We start from the raw sequence: 25,354 nt of genomic DNA, 5'->3' as shown, positions 1-25,354 counted from the left end.
TATATTTATACACACACACACACACACACACACACACACACACACACACACACACACACACACACATTTTACATGATACATTCATTTTTATACAGTGTTTCATACAAAAAAATTCACCTTGATGCAGAGGAGCAATGTACAGCATATACACCTATCTGCAATTTTGAGGTCTTAAGCATCATAATGGGCTATCCCCCTTACCAAGGACTAATTTCACACACTCTGAATAAATTGCTGGAGACAAAAAATGGGCAAGTGCAGCTTATAGGAGCAACTGTGCAGCAAAGCAAGAGGGAAACGTGAACCTTGTCTAGGAACTACTTTGTGGACAATGTACTAAACTGGATTTTGCCTGTATGACTTGACTATGCATTGCAATATAAGGGCTTGCTCTTATATCCTACATGCAAGACTGTCACCTGAAGTCAAAGTAAGAGTTCTGACCACAAACCAACTAACTGCACAGTGAACCTCCCTACACAAACCCTCTTTTATACTGCATCTAAGCAATATTATTCTATTTCTTTAAATACTGTTATGTGCAGTTGATGACTCTAGGGGAAGGTATGAGAAGCTCTTGACTGCAGTACAGCTAGGACTCTGCTGTTATTATGTTCATACCATGGTGGCAACGTGTCCCAGCAGTGACATGTCCAAACATACATCACTCATCAGCTCCCACACACATGTTCCAAACCTGTGGCAGTGAGACTACCCCAGAGATGCACTCCCCACCTTCCCATGTCCATTCTCAAGATCTTTGTCTCTGGCATCATTGAGGATAATCACTGGAGACATCCCCTACACAGCTTTACATGTGCATTTCTGGGTTTGGCGTGTGTGAGCAGCACCCAGTGGGTGTTTGGGAGTGCCTGTGTTTGGACATACTTCCAGCAAGCCATGGACATATGCTACATATACCAACTAAATCAGTCTTTCATTGCAGCCACAGCTAATCCTGAGGCTGCAATGACATGATAACATTTGAGAGGAATTAGTACATGATGGAAAAAAACCAGCTGACTGTGGCTCAATCCAGCCAAAGAAAAAAACACAACTAGGAAGAAAAGTTATGAGAGAGGAGCTGGAGGGGATGCTACCCTCACTCACTACCAGGGCCACCCACTTTCCAAGCACTGAAGGCAGCCTTACAGTCCTGAGCAGAAGTGAAATGGCCAAGGTCTGTTGCTTGGGCAGCGCAGATTTGGATCAGCTATAGCAGGGGTGATGTTTGGGCCAGCTTTGGTGGTGGTGGTGGTGATGGCTGCTCTTCCTGCACACCCTCTAAGTGAATGCCCAGGGCTGGTGTCCTGATTGTCTGAGGCTGCTGTACTGGTTGCCCACCCTTCATTATGCTTCTGGTCCTGAGGCCTGCTAGGATTGAGCATAGGACACTTGGAGCAACAGCAACAGCTCCTATCATATTCGACTAGGCAGAAATTCACAGTCTTTCCTCTCAGACAAGGATCCAGCCACTAAGATCCAGGCTTTTGTCACCCTCAGGTCAGGTGTGGCACAGGCTGCCTTGGGCTAACTGTGAAGGGTGATAGGGACTTTTAGATGGGACAGTATGCAGGAATCCACTTTAAATGAAAAAGAGAGCCCACCATAGTATGCTGCAGCAATTTCCAATTATCTCCATTCCCTGACAAATAGACGATTTCCCTTTGCAGTGATAACACCTGTAAGAGCCAAAGGTGAAATGCAGCCAGCAAGGCACCGAGTCTTCTTAGGAGGTGGGCCTTCCAGTGAAATTCTTTCCTGCTAGCATGATGAAAATCTCATACGCGGCCAGTTTTAGAGCACAGTGGGGGAGCCATCAGTTTTGTGGTTGGGAGAATGACAGGGCCATATCTTTCATCAAGTGGTTGGACCAAAATATTAACTAATAATGATTGAATCAGAAAATGGTGGGAAGGAATGAAGTGGAAAGGAGTACACTGCTATTTTTTGTGCCTGGCATGTAGATGCCATCATGAAGGGTAAGTTAGAAATGCAAGGATAAAAAAGCTTAACATTGACAAAAACAAAAGGAAGAGGAGAAAATAACAGAACTCCTGTGGGCATTGACTTGGTTTAAGGGAAAATGGCTGATGCAAGACAAATTTCTGTCTTCATATATAATTTAGGGGATTGGATACATCTTTAAATGTTCAAGCTGTTATTAGATAAGGAGAAAGGACATTCTCACAATGGAAGACACCAAAAGTTGACCTCAGCCAAAGAATACAACTTTGAAAACAGACATCAAAAGCTGGAATCACATGTAACAGCCTCATACGTCTTCTATCTCATGCCATGACACTGTTGTGTAAATAAAGATTTTTTTAAAGTAATATTAAAACAAATGCTAATTAAATTTGGTTATATTTTTTTGGTCACGCCATTTTTCAACTTTTTTCCCCTCTTCAGTTAGATTCCCTCTATTCAATTGGGTAGGGATATCCCTTCACACCATTGAGAGGCTCTGGACTACAACAGGAAAAATGTTGCAGGTCAGAGCTGAGGAGACCTGGAAGCACCTGCCTCTGGTCCATAAGTCTGAGTCAAGGAGTGAGTGCCAGGAACTCCCTATGTTAAGTCTCAGCTCTAACAGTGACCCCTTCTGTGGCTGAACCATTTAATTCTTCCAGGCCTCCACTTCTCCATCCATAGAACTGCTTACTTACATCACAAATATACTGTTAGGATTCATTTATGTTTGTATAGTCATCTAATGATAAAGAGTACCATATAAACAGGTTTTTTGCACAAATGGAGCTATCAATTAAAATATAAAAAGAAATAGGAATAACCTTTATTTTGGTCTTATACCATTCTCAGACCAAGAATATACCATTATGGTTGCCCTTGAAGATACTTCACTATCCAGATTATATTTTGGTCAAGATTAATTTAAGTTGTCAGACATCAGGCAGAGTCCAAATGCAATTGTACACCTAACTCGCACACATATTGTCACTCATTGCATGTATAAATCAGGTATTCATGTGCACAGATGACCAACTGTGCACACTGGTATGCTATTCAAGTAAAGCCACATGCTTTACTTTACAAAGCTGAAATGCTAAACCTGCCTGAAAATCAAGACCTGCATTACAACATTTCATTTAGGAAGAGAAGGTGGAAACTGACAATATTTTTTTACTTTTTGTAGTAAGAGATTGTGTGCATTTTTCCTCATGGTATAAACAATTTTAGTAAGTCCAGCATGTGAAATGTCTGTCAGACTGACTTTATTAAATTAAAAGATAAACGGGGAGATGGAACTACTGAGTCCATAATCATCAGACTGCTTTTGACTTCTCTCCAGAGCATGCAGTACCCAGGAAAAGAATGCAAACTGCAAATTAAACCTTCAGTTAGCTTCAGCAACCTGACAGACTGGCCCAAGAAATACTGCTATGTTTAGCAGATTGGAAGAGTGATGTGTTCATTGCACTGAGGTGTGAAGGACCCAGCCCATCTCCCAGGGCACAGCTGGTGAACTGTACATAAGAGAGGGGAAACAAGCAAGGTGGAGTGGGGGAAGGATTGGGGAAGGGACCCAAGGTAAATTAGGCAACGTCTTGTGCCTCCTGCCTCTTATACCTAGGCAGTTTTGGTTGCCACATCACCTGGAAAGGACTTTCTACTTGAGCAATGTTCTGTGGAGTGTTAGAAAATGTTACTGGATTTAGGAGTGTGAATTAGGATCTCAAAAACTTCAAGTATCATCCATCACTTTGCCTTGCACACAGTCTTATTCCAACACAAGATACTGAGAAAGTTCTCATTTGTACTGAAGCTGTCATGGATATGACTAGCATTAAATAAGCAGCCATATATACCATAAGTGAAAGGCAACACTCTTTGGAAAGAAGACTATAACCTGCACACCCATGAGACACAAAGTACATTTGTCAACAAAGAGAGATTTTTGATGGTGAAAATTCAGTGAGCCTGGTCTCTCAGTCTTTTTAGTCACCTTCCCTCTGCAGAAAATAAAAATTTTTTTTTTGTAAATTTGCATCCCTAAATCTCTCTCTTTTTTTCTATTCTTATGCCTTCAGATCCTCTCAAGTGCTTCCCCTTCCACTAGGACTCTGTAGGAAAGGCACGAGACCTGGGATACAAAGAGGAAGGTGCAGAGCCGCTCCCAGCAGCAGGAGACTCCTCAATCTCACGTAATGTTTTTTTTAGCAAGAAAACACTGTGTGTACTTTAATTAATACTGTTGGCTAATTACTTCTTACCTGAAGAGGTAAATGACTTCATAGATACGAACAGGGAAACAATGGTAGCCTTACTCTCAAACTTTCAAGAGAGTAAGAGGACAGTCCCAGGCCAGTCTCCTGCTGGCAGGGAAGAAAGGACAATATCTATTTGTTCTTGTTTCATTTCCAAGAGTCACTCGGGGTACATACAGATGTTTGAGGAGGTTAGGGGGAGTTCAGACTGCATCAAAAGTGGCCGCCCTATCTTTCTTACTTAGCCCAGGTGTGGACCTTACACTTAGATTCCTAGTTACGTCTATCTAAGTGTGATCTAAATCCTGTACAGAAGTCCAAGACAGTTAGATCGGTCTAAAATGGGCCAACCTTTTCTAAGTTAAGTGTACTTCTGAGGTAGTCTATCTTAGATCGTGTCTGGTGAGACTGACTAACTGAACTTCTGTGCAGTTGCCAGAACAGATCTGGGACTGGGAAAGCCCAGCCACTGGCCCCAGCCTTGGGGCTCCACTTTTCCTACCTCCTGCACAACTGGCACTAGGCTATTTTTAGTCCCCCAGCCCCTCCACCACATGTACAACCCCTGCCCCCATGGACTGGACTGGCCAGGCTCCCTGAGCCCACCAAACTTCCTATCCCTCAAGCTGCTCCTGATGCCAGTTTTACCAGCATTCACTGGTGCTGGGACCCAAGGAAGTAAGTCAGAGTGGGGGGAGCAGTGGGCAAAATGCAGGGGAAGGTTAGTTGCTGGAGAGGGTTGTTTGTGTGGGGGGGAGCAGGGGGCTAAAAATAGCCCCTGGTCCCAAGGGGTGGGGGAAAGAGCCCTCCCATCTCCCAAATAGCCCCTCTCCTATGGACTATGCTAGTCTCCCTGATCCCATCAAACCCTTCCGAACCCTGCCAACTCCCTCTGTGGACCCCACTTGCCCCCCAGCCCCTTAATCCCCCCTGCAGACCCCACTAGCCCCCCTGATCTCCCCACAGATCTCATTTGCCCCGATTCCCTTGCTGACCCTGCTTGCCTCCCTCCCAATCCATCTGATCCCTCCCCAAGAGCCTGCTTGCCCCTAATCTTCCCAAGTCCCACCACTAGCCCCCACATCCTGACTTACCTTAGATTGGGTAGCCATTTTTAGCTCAAGCCAACCTCCCCCTAACCTCCCCAAATGTCTGTATGAGCCCTCAGATGCTCTGATCATGGCTACAAGTATAAGAAACTGCACAAACAGAGGTCCCAATTCCCAAATACAATCTGGCCTCTTTATGGTACTTGAAGGTTCCTTGCTGGGAGTGGGATTCTCAGTTGGCAAAGCCAATGCTGGCAGCAGGAATTCTTTCTCCAACCCAGAACAGGGGCCACGCTGGGGAAAAGGGGGTTGTGGAGGGGCAGAGGTGCAAGCTCTATACTTAACACTTTTGGAAGTATACAGCAACATTTGGTTAAGAATTTCTCCTCTCTCTCTCAAACACACAACATACTCACCCTTACCAACATAGCTATGCCAGCAAAACTATCCCCACAGAAGAACTGTCTTGCACCTTTCATTGCAAATAAGCCCTATGGAGCCTTTCATTGGGGAACCCCCTAACTGGCTCTGCTGCATGTGCAGACTGGCCTTAACAATCGAGAAGCCAAATCAGAGGTGGCTCTCTCCACCAAAGGATGCTTGGGCACAGGAGATAATCCATCCTAAGTCAAGCAGGAAGCATGCTGAAGCTGCACTGTTTGGAAGAAGGACTTTTAGGGACACTTTCTTTGTTTTGAATGTAAAAGAATGACTTACTTTTTTCAGCTGTCCGTAGCGTTTGTTCAGAAGAGCTTTGGTTAATTTTGTTGCACTGCTTCTCCCATGAACATGTGAAGGTGAAGACTTAAGAGCAATCACTGTAATATAAAAAAAAAAATAATGGCCATATTTTCCTGTGTTATAAATAATGTTGCAACTAGCAACTAAAATGTGATCCTTCTTGTTCTGGTCCAGTGTTATAAATGTTCCTCCTTACTCCCTAGTCTTGATAGTTCAACTCACTCTCTACATGGACTTTGAGAACCTTCAACACCAACTCTAGTTTGAAAGCAGAGCTAGGTTAAGCTTAAGTTCTGTAAAATCTTACTAGACTGAAAGGCTCAGTCATTTCCTTCCATTGAAGAACCCACATAAGGGAACAAGAATTGGTTTTTTGGTGCATGGACAATTCAAGTCAATGGTGATTTTCTGTGGGAGGTCAGAGAAAATGATAGTAATTAGCAGCTGTGTGGAAAGGGCAGGGGGGCTGACCTTGGATCCCTCCAGATCTCAAGGTTCTGTGGAGAATCCTGACCCCACTTCATGCCCTACTGCATGTTGTCCTAGGAACTTAAAATGACAGCAAAACCAAAATAAGTGGCTGTGATATTACCAATCCTCTGGTCTACAGCTGCGGAGCACTTCCCATTCCATTCCACTGAAAGGAATTGTACCGTGGGTTTTAACACCACCGCAAGATCACAGGACAGCTATAGTGAACTGTTCACTTAAAAGTGAAAGGGTTTCAGAGAGGCATGCCACTTGGAACCTTACCCCAAAAGTGATACAAAGTCAGCTGAAACTAACATTTCTTCTCAATCTCTGGCTTAATAACTTGTAAAACCATTACAGTATTTCTTGCTTTCTTCCTCAAGCCCTCTAGCTTCCCCTGCATGATTCTCTCTCCTGTTTACTTAGTTAAAAGCCGAAGTATTCGATATATATGTAATTCTCTCTCATTATTGCACATGCAAAAAATAAAATTTTATTTGATACGAAAGCTTTGGTTCTGATTTTCAAAAGGCCATGTGCATAATTGAACACAAAAATATGAATTGGCATAGTCGGCAACTAGTTGCAAAAGCTGTTTTGGTAATCATGAATGCAATTTCTTAAAATAGATACAGGCACCCCCCCCCCCCGTATGAAATGACCATGAACATGCAAAAAAACTAAAAAAAACCCACAAAACCCTGAACAGAATGAAACTAAAAAAATATGAAGTTTGAGTTGCATTTATTCTACTGTAGTCCATTAATTGTGCACTTTGGCTGCTAAAGCATTGGCCAGGAAGAAACTATTGGCTCTCAAGCATGAATTGTATTGCTGAATTGTCCTATTGCAGTTCTGCTCCCTCTGAAATTGAGTTTACAGTTAAAAAAGGAAAATGTATTTCTACTGAGCTCAAGCCAGCATTCACTGATCTCAACAGACTTCTTTCCACTGACATCAATGGACCGTAAATCAAACTCATGATTATGATGCTACAAGTCCTCAGGCTACCTGAAATTTTTTGTGATTGTGATGATGGTGGTTCAAATAATTTGCATATTTTTTAAAGAATGAACCCAGAATAGTCCTTTAATACTATTACTAATATAATAATATTATAATATGAAAATTATAATAGTGTCACTCAGAGGTCCTAATAAAAGCAACGCCTCATTATAATACCAATATACCAGGCTATGGTCTAGATCTTCAGTTGGTATAGACTAAGACTGACTGAAGACTATGGATTTATCCTGATTTCACATCAGCTGGATGGCTTGTTCCTCTGATTCAAGTTTTACAGTTTGAGGCTTGGACCCTACAAAAATATTGCCCTATAAAGGTGATGTATGATGGCAGAGCACATTGCTGTGGCCACAACACTAATCTCTTTTAGATCCCTGGGACTAGTCATGGCAAGTAAAGTTATATGCAAACGTGTTTGCAGGATCATGGCCTGAATTAAGAGACAATGAATCAAATAAATGTAAAACAAATGGAGGGAGCAAAGGAGGAAGGGCAAGAGTAACTGTGAGAGGAACACATGTTTCTATACACAGGCTAGGCGCACAAATTGCCTGTTTTGATGGATTGTTTTAAGAGGATACAAATAACTAATCTATATTAAATCAATTATTACAGTCTGTTGAATGTATCCTCTTGTTTTTATGTTTTATTATGGGCATTAAAATTTGCAAATTAAATTAAATTTACTAAAGGTAAAGAGAGAGAAAGAACCATTAAAAACATTCTGATACAAAAAAAATGTGTAAGGAACTCAACTTTTTGATTTTACAGCCTGAAGTTTCTCTTTAAGCTGTGTATTGTGACTGCCTTCTAGGATTAGTGTCCAAAAGTCTTCATAATCTTGCTGGTTCTTTAAGATTCCTTGTCTAATCAATTCATTCTGCAATCCTATAATCTTTAAGAAGAGAGAGAGAGAGGAAAAAAGGAAGAGAGGAAGTTAAATGAATAAAGAGTATATTATTTCAAGTTCCTATTAGCTTTATATGACTTACTATTCTTATTATGTAATTAACAAATGCAGACTGAATCTTGCCATAGCTGACACAATGCATGTGAGCAGAGAAACTTTCTAATATGCCCACTGTACAGGAGAAGTTGTATGTGTCTGAAGATTTGTTCAGTGGCCCATATATAAGGTACTCTGGGACATAACATATTGTATTGAATGGAGCTAAAAGATGCATGCTGTGCAATTCTGGCATTTAGATTTACTTCTCTCTCAGAGAAGTAAAGAAAAGCTTCTCAGGAGTTCTCCAGTCACAGCAGGCTTTCAACACTAATTCAGCTCTTACTGAACTAGTATGAATAATCATTATCTATTTAATAATAAAGGCAGCATAACCATTTGAGAAGCATGTGAAGGGAAGTTATGGCTTTGGATTCCCACCCACCCCCAACCAACCAAGCAGAAAACACAGGACTAAAATGTGTATGCATCTAAAAGAAAGGATTACACCAACAAAAACTGCATGGTTGGGGGGAAGACCCACTTCTTCCTTCAGTCTTAACAGATAGTATCCCTTGCATTTACACATGCAGTTCCATTATATCCTCCTCAGCCAATTAGACCAAGGTAAAAGAGCTACTGTCCATTCTAGTAGGCCATGGTAAAGTCCTGACCACAAACAAAGCAAGGACCACAAGGATAAAATGTATTACATTATGTGAAGCCTCCCTCCACCAGAATAAATCTATTCTACATCAGCACTGACTGATATATACTCCCAAATCCTAAGACACCTAGAATGTTCTTACTGCATAGATAGTTCTACACTTATTCTATCACCAAGAAATTGATCCAATCCCCTGTGACTGCGCTCTGCTTCCACATATAAAAATCTATCTCTACAGCTATATATAGATAGATAGATAGATATATATAGACACACCAAAGTGAAAATCTGCATTTGAGAAAGAACAGTCAGATATGCAGATTAAGCTCAGCTCCTAAAGACAGACATAGATAAGATGCAGTTCTCAGGGGCCTGAGAGTTGCTGTTTAGGCTCTGTTTGTAATTCAAAAACAAAAAAAATCCCTGTAAAAGAAGCAGATAACTCACAAGCACAGGACTGGGATATTTTTACTAGTTCTATTCTTTCCATATCAGCAGTAACTGAAACTGGTTTCCCTCCAACAGCTGCTCAGTAGCTTTTTCAAAATCGGTAACTTCATTCCTTTCTCTAATAGACAAACATTTATGTAACAATATGGAGTGGCTAACTGGCATGCTTTTTTGGCAGTCTCAGCAGGGAGGCCAAGAACTGAATAGGAAAAGTGTTTGAAATACTGATCCATGGAAGAGAGAAAAATCGCCTGAAGGCATACTGGTAGGCAGGATGGGAAAGCTCAAAATGCTGCAGTGTGTGGTATACTTACCCTGTAAGTATATCGGAGGAGTTTAATGCAAAAGACATTAATTCATTAAGATCAACCAAATCTGAGAGAAGAAGACAATTTTAGGTGAAGGCAGAGATTTAGATAGACAAAATAAAAACATCATGCGTTCATTTAATGTATGTTCAAGCAGAGCTCGATGGCAGACACAATAGTTCCAGATCGCTAAAAATAAGACGCATTCATTAAAATGTTTTACAAATAATTCAGGACCCCTAGTACGAGCAAATGTAATTCTTGCAGCATACCAGATAATTACTGGACTGCGGAATAGACTCGAGGTACTTAGCATCATGAGATAATCTGCAGCAGGGCACTTGACGTCCAGGCGTACACTTAAAAGCAAGATGAAGTTTTGGTCAGTATTTTTTTCCAGTAGCTGGGAAACAAAGCACAAAACAAATGACAAGTAAACATTCAGCCACAGGAAGCCATTAACAACAGTGGGCACCAATTAGGACTCAGCAGGTATTCCTAACACCGCCTGGTGCTCTAGTCCTGCCTCAAATGCTTTGACATAACACTCTCAAACTTAGGCTTAGGAAACAACAGGCTGTTTCATTTACTCAGCAATTTGTAGCCACATATTCCTGCTGATAGGCCCATAAACCTGTTTGTAGTCTTTTTCTGTTTCCCTTCAACTTTGTGTCATTAGAAACTGCAATTACTGTCTGACCAAAGGAGGACACTTTTCAAGAAAGAAAATAAAATTAAGATACTGTGAGCCTTCTCTTTCTTTCTTGTCTCTTATTTCCAAATTCTCTTCTGGCAATGAATATAAAACACAATGGGCGACTTCAGGAAAATCTGCTCACGAAGAAAATATGTGCTATTTCCCACTTTTCTCAACATAGGCATTTGGATTTTTTTTAAATGAAAAAACAAAACAAAAACAAACAGAATTTTCAAACACACCACGCTGTAAAGGAAGGTGAGGAAACTGTATCCTTCTTAACATTTAGCCATGAACTTAAATAGTAATCATTTGCATAACAAATACATGTTTCCCCCAAATGAGAAAAAAGAAAGAGAGTGAAATAACTGTCATTTTAAAAAGTTTGCATTAGTTAAATGATATTTTCCAATTATACAGCAAGGAATTTCAAGGGATTGTGCAAGCATTTTAAAAACCATTCATGAATTATACTTCACCCAGCATCCTCCTGATAGAGGCAAATACCATTTGCATAGAATACAGGATGTAATAGATCTTTATTCTTGGGCCTCATGTCTCCAGAATAAGGCAGGCTGAGAATTCCCAAAGCCATTGTGCCAACTTAAGTCAAGAGGAACAAACCCCCCTGGAGTTACACCACTGAAACATCAGTGAAAGAACAGAGTCCAGCTCATGAAAATAGGCTCCTCCTTCAGCACATCGTGAGACATCCTGACCCTGAGAAGTGGGTAGAAGGAGTCAGTGGTTCCACTATTTTACATAGATGCCAGGGGAAGTGCTTCAGCTATCGCTATGCCAGATGTAAGTTGATCAAACTATTGTTACCAGTGAAAATCTATGAATTCTTCAGATCTTAGTTAATCAACCTGTGATGTTTCTGATTACCTACTTACTACAGGGAGCTCCTACAACCTGTTTTAAAAAAAAAACAACAAAAAATCTGTAAGTCTGATTTATTACAGATGGTTAAGTACAGTGTCTCTAACTGTTGGTCGTAGTAGACTCAGAAGCTAAATTTCCCAGTGAAAACTAACCATTGGTCTCAAAGGGGTCAAGCCTACAACAGGACTTCTGGTAGAACTTCAAAATGTCTTGGGTCTTGTGGTGAACACCCTGGTATGGATATATGGATGCATAGTAGATACATGCTGTTAGGGCTTCCCAGCACTTGGCAGCCAAGATCCCTGAAGGATCATCATCCTAGTACCTCAGAGTCCTGAAGTGTCTCATTAGTTCTGCTAATCCCATGGAATGTGGCTAGAAGATATCAAAGGGATGAGATGCCACCAGCATGCATTGGTAATATGTTAGTGAAATCTTGACTCCACTCTACTCCCTGGGCCACAGGGACACAAAAAATCAGCACTGAAATAGGAAGAACTTGGGGCTTTGGCTGTCAGAGTTTCACTGGTGTAATATGGAGGCTTCAGATAGTTTGCTAACTTTTATGTCTTGACAAAGAGCTGGGAAAATTTTTGGAGGTGCAAAAGCTCATAGTGAACTGAAGTGCTGTTTCAACACAAAGACCTTTACTGAAGAGACCTTGCCGTGTCAAGACTCCTGCCATACAGGAAGAGAGAAACTGTACTTGGAGTTTAAGATACCAAACCTCTCCAGGCATTGAAATTGAAGTCGCCTGAAAACACAGAGAGAAGATAGGGAAATCAAGAAGAGAAAGAGAGACACTGAGGAACTTCCTCATAGTCACAACAGAATCCATTGGTGGTAGGACACAGTTCTGTCCTGAAGACCGATCATCTTTCTTTAACTTGTATCTGGAATGGGCTAGGCTAGAGTACGGCATGATATGCTAGCAACTTCCTTAGAACTACTTATTTCTCTTGAGACCACTACTTCATTTCACCTAGCATTTTGCTGTCATTGTATTACCTCTGAGACTCTTTTTTTTTATCCTCAGTGCTGATAGCTTTTTGGCTTCGTTGATTATATTGTTTAATTACAAAATACCAGTATTTGTGTCCCTAGTAAAATTAATTTCTTATTGCTCTGAAAATAAAAGGAAATAAATGTTGAATTTAATAAAGTAACTTGAGTTATTTTTTCCTTTCCATGCTAGTACAGGAAACACAAAATAATCCTACATAGAACAACACTGAACAGCAAAAATGTTCAAACCAATAGGAAACCAAAAGTCTTCTCTCTCTTTAAATGTAGCCTTTAAATTAATACTCACTTTGGATCCAATCCAGGTATTTACACTCAGGCAAAACTCCCATGGATGTCATTGGTGAATTGAGTCATTGGTGAATTGGCTACAACTTACACCCCTGTATTGGTGAATTGAAGGACTTCAGGTCTGTGCCCCTAAAAATGCACACTCTGTATTATACTTATTTTACATTCAGCACCCTGAAGAAAGCAAACACAGCCCTCAATGCCCTGGAACCCACACATGCGCCATCAATTTCCTGAATATTTTACAAGAACCTTAAAAAAGACCCAGGTTCTAGAACCAGACCAAGAAACAGCCTGGAAACAAAGTGGGATTTTCCCTAGCACCTTTTACTAGCTTCTGATTCAGGACTTCTACTTCTGATTTTAACTATTTATAAAAGGCACAAAGCACCAGGTTTGTCTCAGATGTGGGTCTAACAGATGTACATTGAATGAACAAGAAAAAGGAAATTTGAAACCCTCTATTCAGTCACATTGTTGTGCCCAGTTAAAGCAGCCACGTCTCAATGAGTTAAAAAGATTAAGGATAGAAATCTGTATTGCTACAGCCTGGCCTACCTGTACTATCTTACTTTAACCTCACTTTTAACCCGTCATGACAATACAGTTACTGATCCCAAAATGGTTAAGGAAATGACCAAATATTGCCTTGACAGCTCAGTACAGCCTAACCCTGCCTTATCATAGAGCTTTATGCTGCCCTCCAGTAATGCAGCAGACCTAGGCTGTAAGAGAGAGAAGAAGGTGGCATGTACACTCACATGTGCAGATCTGCAGCAGGATCCCCAGTGATCCTAGCCCAAGGGAGCCAGCAGGGCTGGGGATCAGCACCTAGCTTTTCCTGTGAACAACAGAGGCAGACAGTGGCAAACACAGCTCCTTAAAATTTATGGCAGCTGGGGTACACATCTGCTCACAGATTACCCCCAGGCCCTCCCTGCAAAGGCTGTGGGACCTGTGTGAACTGGAGGGCAAGCCCCTTGCCTCCATCCTCTCTTGAATTGTCTTCCCCAGCAAGGGAAGCATAAGCAGGAAAATCCCTGAAGCTCTCTGTCCTCCTCTTCTATATTTTTCCAAAGGATTGTAAAACATGGCTTACAATACGAGGAAAAATTTCTTGGCCTAAAATAAAAACAACTGATATTGTTAATGGGACATTGGAACAACTAATGAACTCTATGAATCAGTCGCAGAATGTAAGACTGAATACTGTTTCATTTTTGATGGAAGCACTTTTCAATTCCATGGATGCAACAGCTCATGTTTTTAATATTGCCTAATCTACATAGCAGGTACTTCAAAAGCATTGAAAGTAGCAAGGGCTGGATGCCCACATCTGCAGCTCATTCTACGGAACCGCTGCCATCAGTGGTGTCAATAAGTACTTCTGAAGTCCTGAATCTGCAAAGCATTGACAAAATAATCTAACAACGATGTGCCAAAAAGTACTCATGAAGTCATTAATCCTTTAATCCGTGGATGCGTTGCTTAACTCTGCATAATAAAAATGTTTCTAAAATTTCTGGTGAAAAATACCATTAATTTATACGTGAAGAAAATCTACCCATTTAACAAACTGTCTTAACTCCACAAAGGCACTAACTGAACTGTTATCATTTTCATGACAAAAAACCCTGAACATTTCATTCCATTTAAAAACTGAGAAAAATATGTATTTTGATTCTAAAATTTTATACGCTCAAGAATAGCAAATATTATTTCTTTTATCTAAACTGTAACATCCTTCCTCTACTCCATTTCCCTAAAATCTACTCTAGCCTAAACCTTGTGTAAACTGAAGTTTAACTTCACAAACTTTTTTAAATGAAGCATTATAATCTACAGAATAGAGGAGCCTGCAATAGAAAGTTTGAGATGATTTACACTGTAATGTCTATTCAGAGGTATTTGTTATAACTTTTAGTTCTTCTATATGCAGAAGAACTATATTTTCCATTACTTACTTCACTTGTTATTCTTTACTTGTTTTCATGTTAACCCAGTTAGCCTAAAACCATGTACATTTTTGCAATATAAAGATCTAGGCAGTTTAGGAAATAATCATTCAACTACTAAATTTAAAGAATAGAAAAATGATCAGAGCCTCATTTTAGATATTGAGGCCTTAATGATGCAGTCCTTGAGATTCACTTTAAAATCTTTCTTTGTCCAGGACTAGGTATGGGGGATCTGTATTTTTCAGTCTACATGCCTTCAGTCTACATTCAGAGAAATGCACATACCAAACTCTCATTAACATGCAGTGGGATACAGTAATATGATGCCTTAAACACTGACGTGCAAATAAATCCCATAATAGTAAGTATTAGCATGGTTTTACAAATCTGAATGACAACTTAGTAATTGGATGCAGTGGCTTTCCACAGGATTTTAGGCACATTGGCACAAGGGTGTGGGATTAGCTTGCACTGAGGCTACCCACACTGCTTTTGTTTGTGGACAAACAGAAGACACCAGGTTGTACAACTATCTATCTGACACTTTTCTCTGGCAATTAAATTCACTAAAACTCAAACAGTTTAAGAAAAATCAATCAACCAATCAATCAATCAGCCAGCCAACTAACCAACATTTATAAAACTGATAGGAAAAAAAGAAACACTTTAAAAAACACACAAGAAATTTACTTAAATTCTCTGGATGCTTATTTCTTATTGCGTGAATACAACTGTAGTTTCTAACACTAAATTAAATTCTCATGAGCTATGAGATTTCAGTATTATTTCCTATAATTCTTTGGCTCCTCAATGGGACAGAGATGCTTGTAGATTTTGCTGGTCACTATGCAAGAATGACACTTACAGAAATGCATCCAATTCCCTCCCCATCTGTGCCTTTCTAACCTGCCTACCATATACAACACACATGTCATCTGGGACACAACGTCCAGTATAGCCAGGGTAAGACTCGCTCCTTGCACCCCTATCCTGGTTCACACTGGCCCACAGGTTCTGGTGAATCATCTAGATGATTTTAGGGGGCAGGACTGATTAAAAGTATAATTTTCAAGTGAGGTTTAGAATAAGGAGATTTGGGGAATTCATTCTTTCATGGCTACCCAGCACCAGATTCAAACAACAACAAAGATCTAGAAATGACTGATTAGGCCTAAAGTCAGACAGGAATCTAAAGAAAGGAGAGGGAAATAAATTTAACATAGGTACAGGACACTGGAGAATCTGAACAGCATCCCTATCCATTCTTAATGATAATGTTTCAGATATACTTTTTCATTTTTGATATTTCTATTATATATTATACATTATATTTCTATTATATTTTAATTGATTGGCCCGGATGCTTTAGTAAATGCAGTTTAAAACTGCTGAGAGCTTCAAACATAGCCAGACCTGACTAAGAAATAATCAAAGCAGATTCATTTATCACCAGTTATATAAACAAAGATTGAATGAATAAAAGAATACCTTCTTAACCTGCTTGAAAAGTGACTCTTTTCTGCTTTGCAAAGTTTCATAATATTTCCTTAATAATCTGGTTTGAAAGACTGCTGTATTACTCTAAGTAGGGCTGGAGTGGATTATAGATGTGATATTCCAGGGCATTTGCAAGATGCAAGGTTTGTTAAGCAATATCTTGTATTGGAATAACTATATAGTTGAGAAAAACAAATGTTCTAGCAGCTCTCCCATGCATATAGTTTGTCCAATAAAAGATATTATCAAACAAACCTTGCTCCTTGTACTTCTGGCAGACAGTCCTTGTGTATGACTTCACAACAATTACAAACCTTGCCTACACGCAGACTTGCACTTTTTTACTTAAGCATGTATTTAAAATTGATTTAGCTACACTGGTGAAAATCTCTTTGTAGACACTCTCATTTTAATATGAGAGAGCTAATAATCAATTTAACCTAAATCTATTGGTTACTAAGAGCCTAAATAGAAATAAGCCCTCTTTAAATTTAAATCAGTGTCTACTGGGGAATTTCCCCTGTATTAACTAAACATTTTAAAAGCAATTTGCATTAAACTAGCATAATTTTCCTGAGAAGATAAGCCATTAGACTCTCAGAAACAAAATTTACTATAATGGCTGAGACCATGAAATAAAGCTATTACAATAGTATTTTTCTAAGAAAAATCATTTTTAACATCTATTTTTCTGTGATAAAGTAAACTAATATCCATTACTAAACAAATCACTATGTATTTGAGGCAGGAAAAAAACCCCTAAAACATTTTACATTTTTTAGATAAATGTCTACTTTAAAAAAGTCAAATTTAGGATTTATAAATGTAATGTTTAAAGAGTGTCTTCTCTGTTGGGAACTATGTAGCTACGAACATAATTCAATGCAATAGTCCCTTGTTAAATATGGAAAAAAGCATTTCCTTTAGAAGAGGAAATTCTCTTAAGGAAGTTGTTTTAAGATAAATAAAAGTTCAGGATGAAGCCAGCAAAAGGTGTGAAGGATTTCTCTTTGATTTCCCAACTTGTGTATTTGGGCTGAGACACAGACTACATTTTATGCACATATTAATAGGATGCTAATAAGTCTACAACTCTTCTTTAACATGGACCTGTAGAGAGAACCAGATATGTGGCACCAGATATATTAGCCTTCGTAAACAGTTTTTTCTCCCCTTTCTTGCAGAGAGAACCAGATTGTGAATTTTTAATTTCAAGTCCAGTTGAGAATGACTTGCAGTCAGGCTATTAAATTAGACGGTTAACTCTGTCACTCTCCAGTCAAAGCTGTCTTTAAAGCTCAAGAGAGTAGCCAGGTCTGTTTAGAATAAAAACTACTCATGTTAACTGGGTCAAGAAAACAACTCTTTCAGCAAAATATTGCATCACTAAACATCCACAGCACAGTGTTTGCCGAAGTCTCTTAGAGGACTCCAAAAAAACTCATCTTAAATTTGCTTATTTTTTGGTTGTTTCTTGTTTGAATGGATCTTCATTCCTGAACAATTAATTTTATCTTGACTGGTTACTTCTCAGCTAATGGTAATATCTTTTTTTCCCCAATGACATTACAATAATTTTTACAAAGCTATTGATGAGGTCATACAAAGAAGATTTTAACACCACACAGGAGAATAAATACTGAGAAGAGATAGTATTAAAAAGATACTAATTTCCTGAAATTTCCCTAGCAATAAGAAAGGAACATAATGCACTAGAAAATATATATACCCAGTTCTACAGGAACTGAATTCAAGAACTAAGTTTAGTGGCACACTATTGATTTAAAAATTATATTGTGAACATTTTACCTCTTTCTAAGCACAGGGTGCTATTATTGATCATTTGTATTTCTTTTTTATTTCTTTTTCAACTGTTTTGTTTTCCCATTTCTTGTAGGACCAATGAAAAAATCAACTGAGCCACGTTCAGTTTGGGTGATAAGTCTGTTTCATACTCAAATCAGGAGACACTACAAAGGAAGGTGTATTTGATTCATTTGAAGTTTGAAAGAAAAATCATGAAAATATATATAACATGAGATGGTTAATATAAAAAGTAAATCCTGGATCAAACTTCCTGGGGTATGAAGCAAGCTGTTAAAAGTTTCAAAAACATCTTGGGTCCTTTTCAAAATTTACCCAGAACCAGATGAGCTGATTTCTAACGTGTTTTGGCTAAACAGTGTAGATGTGGCCAAATGGTGTCAGAGCAGTGTATAAATGCCTTCTTCCTGGCTAGTAGGTATCTAAGCTGTAAGTCTTGCTTCTCTATGAAACTTATTTTCTACAAAATAAAGGCATTTGTAGCAATGTTTGTCCCCATCCAAATTAGCTAGCTAAGCCTGGGGAGAATCCAGCATCAGGAGTATAGTATTTATAAGCCAACCTTAATTCAGATTTTAGCTCTATATATGAAGGGTTTTAAAACAAGAATTATTATTTGTCTTGTGGCAGTGCTTAGCAGCCTAAGTATGGACCGGGACCCCAACGTGCACAATATTTTCCAAAGTTCTCCAGAAATCATCAGCATTTTTCAGGCCATGGACACATGAACAGAGAGGAGAAGCTAGGGGGTCTGCACCATGGCAGCTGCACACAGAGAGCAGGATAAGCATTTGTAAGTGTGAAAAACAAGCAGCGGTGCACTGGGGGTCTGTACACACATTTGTGGAGATTAGGAGGAGGTTAGATCAAGTTTAAAATGGCCACCTGATCTAAGATAAGTTGAGATAGGTGGGGCTAGCAGGGGGGATTGAGGGGAAGGCAGTAGGTAGGGTCTGTGCGGAGGAGGTTGCTGGGATCTAGGAGGGTTTGGCAGGATCAGAGGGGTTTGCAGGGTCTATAGTAGAGTTTTGGGGGGTGGGGAGGCTCTGTTCCCCACCCCCTGGGACCAGAGGCTATTTTTAGCTCCCTGACCCCTCCAGTGAACCAACCCCCCATCCCACCTGGCTCTCCCCCCACCCCAACTTACTTTCTTGGCTCTCAGCACTGGTGCATACTGAGTCTGGGGGGAATATGGTAATATACCTACTACATGCATTTGTGAAGAGCTGAAAGGTAGTGATTCTCTTGTCGGGTGCTAAGGCACCTGGGAACACCATGAAATCCTTGCAAGAAAGCTGCACAATATTAGCACTGTTTGGGCTTATCGTACGAGTCAAGTGTAGATGTATGCATGCCTAAGATTTCCAATAGGAATCTGGGGTAACCATTCTGACCTGTGGTGCTCTTTCCGAGTTGTTTGCAACAACATGGAATGGCTTTATTCTTTTCTTTAATCAAAAAATGAGTGAAAGCAAAGAGCTGGCACTTTGAGAGGTACCAAGAATCTAAGGAGAAATGCCTCATCTTAAAAACATTGATAACTACTGCCTTAAAAGAATAATAGGGAAGAGATGGAGCCTGCAACACATTTCAGATAGGACCATGATAAACAAGGAGACATTCTGCCCTTTCATAGAAGCTCAGGTTATAACCTAAAGCTCAGTTAATATAAAGCAGAACCACTGCTTGCACTACCAACCAGGTGGCTCTGGACTATGAATGGGTCATGTTTCAGTCTGCAGGACTTTTCCACTGATCTGGGGGTATCCACTGGCACAGATCTAAATTAGAGTGCTGCTGACACTCCACCTAGTACTTCTTTGTGGATACAGGCTAACTCAAGATAACATAAGCCAACATGTACTAATCCAATTATTTTGTGCTAGTGATGAAACGGGTGTTGCTTAGGTGTTGTTTCACAGTGAGGTAGCTCTCATGCCATCTAGACTAGTTAAAGTGAAATAACTGCTGCAGTGAAGACATGCCTTCAGAGACACAAGCATCCTAGACACAGTACTCTCTATTCAGTCCTGCAGACCCATATGACTAGGCCAGTCTTGATAGCAGAGCTAGAACACACCAGCATTATGTAGTGACTTCTCCAGTCTACTGGAGTAAGGATTGCTCCTCTAAGTGGAGCTCTGCTTCCTAAGCTGGGTGCTTGACTCAGGCAAGGCACAGATCACCGTGCCTCCTTTCATTTTACCACAAGGTAAACATGCTGAAAGTCATCACTAAAGTCTGCCTTGAAGTTGACCTCAGGAAGTTTACGTGATAGGGCAACTAATATGCCTTGAATTCCCTATATTTTAAACATGGGATAGCTCAGACTTGGTAACTAAACTAAACACACTTACATACACTCCTGTTTTGACATTGAGGATAAGCCCTTAAGAAATATTTTATCAGGCCTCAAAAAAGTCTCACCAATAATTATGTTCTTTTTCAGAATAAGTACAAGTTATATGAAAGCATCGGATTTGTGTGGTTGTATCTGCAGAACAAAGAAGAGCAAGGCAGCTACAATTTAACACAAATAACCCTTGAGTGAATGATAACCTCAGTTTCACTCTCACCATCAAAACCATCTGTTGTAGAGCAAGACTCTTTATGGAAATGCCCTGTAGAAAGTATACATGGAATGGAAGTCCTAAGCCTGAGGTTACATCCTTGACCACTGTATTTAATAGCCCCAGAAGGATCTATCTTCCATAAATTTGTCTAATCTATTTGTGAATCTGGTTATACTATTGGCCTCCACTGTCTCCTGTAACAATTACCTTCCCCAAGGTTTATTATATGTTGTATAAAAACACACTTCACTTTGTGTTTGTTTAGTCCATCTAGCCCAGGAGACCATCTCCAACAGTGGCAGGAGTGGATGCTATGGAGGGAGAGCAGTGAACTGGATTCATTTAGAGATACATCTTCATAAACTTGCTTTTTCTTTTCTTTGCAGATATCTTAGGGTTGTTAAGGTGGCTGGTTAGCAACATGTTATCCTACAAGTTGTCCTTTGAAAACAACATCTTATTTTGTTTGAAATATTAAAAACAATGGATAAAGGTTGGTGAACTTTAAAAGAAAGTTTGTAGGCCTCAGTAAGATCATAACCATTTGGTAGAAGCTGCCATAGGAAAGCACACAGGATATTGATTTTTTTCAAATGTAATTGTTCTTTACAATGCATATTAGAGAAAATCTTGAAAAGGATATCTATTTTCTTACTGCCTAAAATAAAGTTTCACAAAAACCAGAATTTTCAAGTTTGATAATTTGCATACATTTAAAAGTGACAGAAAGCCGGGGTGGTTGGGGAAGAGAAGAAGAGGTAAAAAAAATACTGGCCTGGATCTTAGAAGATTGGTGTAACTCCCTGCTCAGAGATCTTCCAAAGAAATATAAAATTAATTAACTCTTTCCAGGTCAACCAAAAATGAATTCCATAAAACTCCATTATTTAAAATAAGACATAATAAAAGAATAGTGTGATGGAAAATGTGAACAAACTTCAGCATTGTTTGACATGTATGAAGCAGCAAAGAACAAACAGAAAACCTGGATGTGCATATTAAAAACCACCTTGGTTTCCAGATTGTCTCTGGCTGGCATTTAAATAAATTTAAGTTTATTCTGCCTTTAAAATAAGGATTAAATGTTCTGAAACTGCCTTCAATACCCAAGGGAAGTACACGATTCTCTTCCTCTCTGTCTCCTCACCCACCTTCAGGACTTCATTGAAGGATTGGCTGAAACATTCTCCTCCAAAACCGATTTGACCAAGCAAAAGATTTTCAACTAAAACATGTTGATTTCCCTCTTGCTTTGAACTTTTCATCAAAAAACCTCAAACCTCAAACCTCTTTGGTTTTACAGTTTTTTATCCTGTTGGTAACAGCAATCAAACATAATACAAGCGCCACCTAGTGCAGCTTGTGATCATACAATTAGTCAACTTCAGGTTAATGACCTCTTTAAACAATTAAAGAGGCAGACTTATTGGTGTCCAATTGTTCCAAATCCAATCTACTAAGAATCCTGTGCATCATAGATTTCATAGACATTAGGGCTGGAAGGGACCTCAGAAGATCATTGAGTCCAGCCCCCCACCCGAAGGGCAGGAAGTCAGCTGCGATCATAGGATCCCAGCAAGATATGCATCCAATTTTTTCTTGATAATGCTGCATGATCACAAACAGCAGTGAAATACTGTATTTCCTAGCAAAATCTTGTCTCTTGGATTGCCCAATTTTACCTGCATCCTGCTGGTAAGACAATTCAGGTATCCTGAAAATGATGATTATTTTTTATTATTGAAATACTGTCTGGGGGCACCAGTCATAACTCATGACTTTGTTGTGTTATAAACCCTATAGACACTTTACAAAGACCGCAATTTTTCCCAGAGAAGCTTACAGAGACCAGTACACAATTAGAGCCCATTTTCACATCGTTGTAAGTGTGACTATGTGAAACATGCTAGATTGTAGGTCCTTTACTCATATAAAAAGTCCCATTTATTAACATAAATAAAATCAGTTTGCACCAACATGAATTGCATAACTAATTGATCCTGAGGTCAAAATCCAAAACACTTGCACATATTGGAGTCCTCAGCTTTCTCTCTCAATGTAGGATGAAGCATCATCCGGAAATCCTCTCTCTACATTTTTTCCATTTAACCTCTAGTGAATCACCAAGGTCCAGAATGCTTTATTACCCAGTTTCAGTTTTTTTGGCCACTTCTTCAAAAGGAGATTTACATTCATTCTCAAAAGGGAAATTCTCTAGTTGATGCAATTGAGTATAATCCCACTGACTAATGCTCCAGGTCTCTGTTGGGTCTTCTAAGAAAAGTGACATATGAATGGAATTTCTAACATAAAAAATAAACAAGAGAATAAGAGTCAAGTCTACAATAAGCTATATCCCCAGACTTTTAATTGTATATTGTACATCGATAAACCCTCCCCCCAAGGTATGTGTAAAGCTGGCAGTAATTCCTTGCAATATCTCAGCTTGTTATCTTATATTGATTGTATGGGGCAAGTAACTAAACAGTTTCTGTTATCTCAATTATTCATAAGGAAGGTGGAAGTCAGTCTTTGGAGAAGTATCCAAGGTGTGAACTAAGCAAATCTGCAAAGAAACCATAGAACAGTCAAACTTGAGAAGAAGGACTGAGCTAGACTTCATTATTAAAACACAGAGGTATATAAACAAAATCAAACCCTGAGAAGAGATGTCATTTTGGGCTCTACTATATTTGTGGACTGTAGCTTACAACAAGGAAAGATAGCTGCCCAAGCAGTTCAGACTTTTCCTTTGCATGTGTTGAACAGTTTCATTGCTACTTACTCACTTACATAAAGGGCCTTAGTCAACTACATACAGGACTTGATTCCCAAAAACACTGAGGGCCTAATATTCATACAAACTGCAAAGGAGCTAGTCCAGTGCAAAATGTGTATGTGTTAGTGCAAAAGATTCAGTGTCCCTTACCAACCACGAGCTCCTCTACAACAGAATCAGAAGGAAATACTGGAAAAGGTAAAACAAATATATACAGACGTTAAAGCACAAAGTCCCACATGAAGCCATCCTGTGGAAACCAGTTGGTTTGAGGAAATAAGGGCACTCATGAGAAATATAGAAAGGTCCGTTTAGCAAGGTGGATAGAGCAGCTGATATTGAAATAGCAGATGCAATATTTGCTGCTTCCAGAGAAGAGCAGAAAAGCTAATATCTTCCATATGTACTAATACTGAACATCTTGTTGTGAAACATTTGGATCTGCAAATGTTAAGAGGGCTACGTTCAATCTACTCAATTAACAAATTCTAAAAGATTTTTGAAAATGAATGATGGTGAGCTTCACTAGGTAGCACTATTATGATGTTCACTGGTGTTAACAGCGTAGGCATTCACTGCATTTAAAAAAACATAGAGAAGATACCAGTAAAATTTGCATGCTTATGCAGTTAGTCATTCTTATCGGAGAACACAACACCATCATACAAGAATTCTGAGAAGCTCTAATTCATCTAGGGAGATATTTGTAATTTCACTTCAATTTAAACAGGGGGTCCAAAATTTAACCTTGGTTTGTATGCTGCAGCCTTCACAAGTACATTATGTAAGGAAAACATGGTATGATGATGTAATTAATTATTGCATGATAAACAGAAAAACACATTTTATTGTCTCATATATAGTTCACTTTGCATTCAATATCCTTAGAAAAAGAGAAGTTACTTACCAGTAACTACTGTTCATGAGTCACTTCTGTGTATTCTCACCATTTGCCTGCCAGCCTTCTTCTCTGCCTCAAGGCTGTGATGTGTTTTTAAAACTCCTTATTGCAAAATATAAGCCACCAAAATAAGGCTGTCTATGCTGAACCTGTACCTTCCTTACTCCAGAGCTTTCCCTGTTGCTCTGACTAGTCAGCTGAATGGAAAACTGGGCAGGCATGGGAAATGAAGAAAATGTGTCTCATAAAGTCCTGCTCTTACAACTGCCGTTATTACTTTCAGAAGAAAATGGGACTAGATTATTTTTTACAAATCAAATTCCTTTTATTAATTCAGCCATTGCAAAATCCCCATTTCTGGACCAAATAATGGTCTCCTTGTTCTCCTATAGCATGTGAAACCAGACATTGTAAACTGGAAGAGAAAGGACAACACTTTCTGGAGATGGAAGCCTTGAGAGATACAAATGAATTATTAAAGGGACAGATTTTAGATATTGGTAGGAAATTAAATATCCCTGCTAGCAACCTGCAAAACTGCCTTGAAAAGCCAGGTCCACTGGGTTTGCATCCTAGTACTTTCATGAGTTTAACATAATTACCCTACTCTGTACAAGGAAGCACATCTCCTGATTATATCACTTGTTATCAGTTTTTTAGTGACTTAGACGAGAGCATTTTTAATCTTAGCCTGGAAAAACTTAAGCAACAGAGTCAGGCTTTTAGCCATTTTTCTGCCTGCAGAAAGTCCTTTGGTTGGAAATGACCATATTTTACAAACTATCAATCAACCAAAGTGCCAATCCTTCAATAGGAACAGGGATGTACAGTTAGTTAAATTTTATGCAAGTGTGCAAGACTTCTGCAAACAATGAAACAACTCTCAAATTCAAAAAGAAAGCAAAAGAAGGTTTCCATTCAAGTCTTCCATTCTTACCAACATTTCCCAGAACCAGAATGTATGTACCTGCTTGTTGACAGCTTCGGACACAGTGTCTGCTAAAAGGTTGAGAATGTGAAACTTTGTCACAAACAGACT

At 39.3% G+C, this 25,354-nt stretch overlaps 1 protein-coding gene across 4 annotated transcripts in view; it reads right to left on the bottom strand.

The window, feature by feature from the left end:
* The window catches only part of LOC109304855, a 116,003-nt gene that overhangs the window by 58,181 nt on the left and 32,468 nt on the right, over positions 1 to 25,354 (bottom strand). For 3 of the 4 annotated variants that reach the window (XM_019527686.1, XM_019527684.1, XM_019527685.1), the window contains 3 exons: positions 10,160 to 10,246; positions 8,273 to 8,411; positions 5,996 to 6,096 (listed from right to left, as the gene is read on the bottom strand). In XM_019527686.1, coding sequence (XP_019383231.1) covers positions 5,996 to 6,096; positions 8,273 to 8,411; positions 10,160 to 10,246 — 327 coding nt within the window. The remainder of the gene's footprint in view (positions 1 to 5,995; positions 6,097 to 8,272; positions 8,412 to 10,159; positions 10,247 to 25,354) is intronic. The other variant, XM_019527687.1, reaches the window with a different exon arrangement.

This window comes from Gavialis gangeticus, unplaced genomic scaffold (genome assembly GCF_001723915.1).
Source record: "Gavialis gangeticus isolate Ggan-Ray unplaced genomic scaffold, GavGan_comp1, whole genome shotgun sequence".
In the NCBI taxonomy this organism is placed as follows: Eukaryota; Metazoa; Chordata; order Crocodylia; family Gavialidae; genus Gavialis; species Gavialis gangeticus.
The sequence above is the reverse complement of the archived record's forward strand: the minus strand, read 5'-3'. Positions and strand labels throughout refer to the sequence as shown.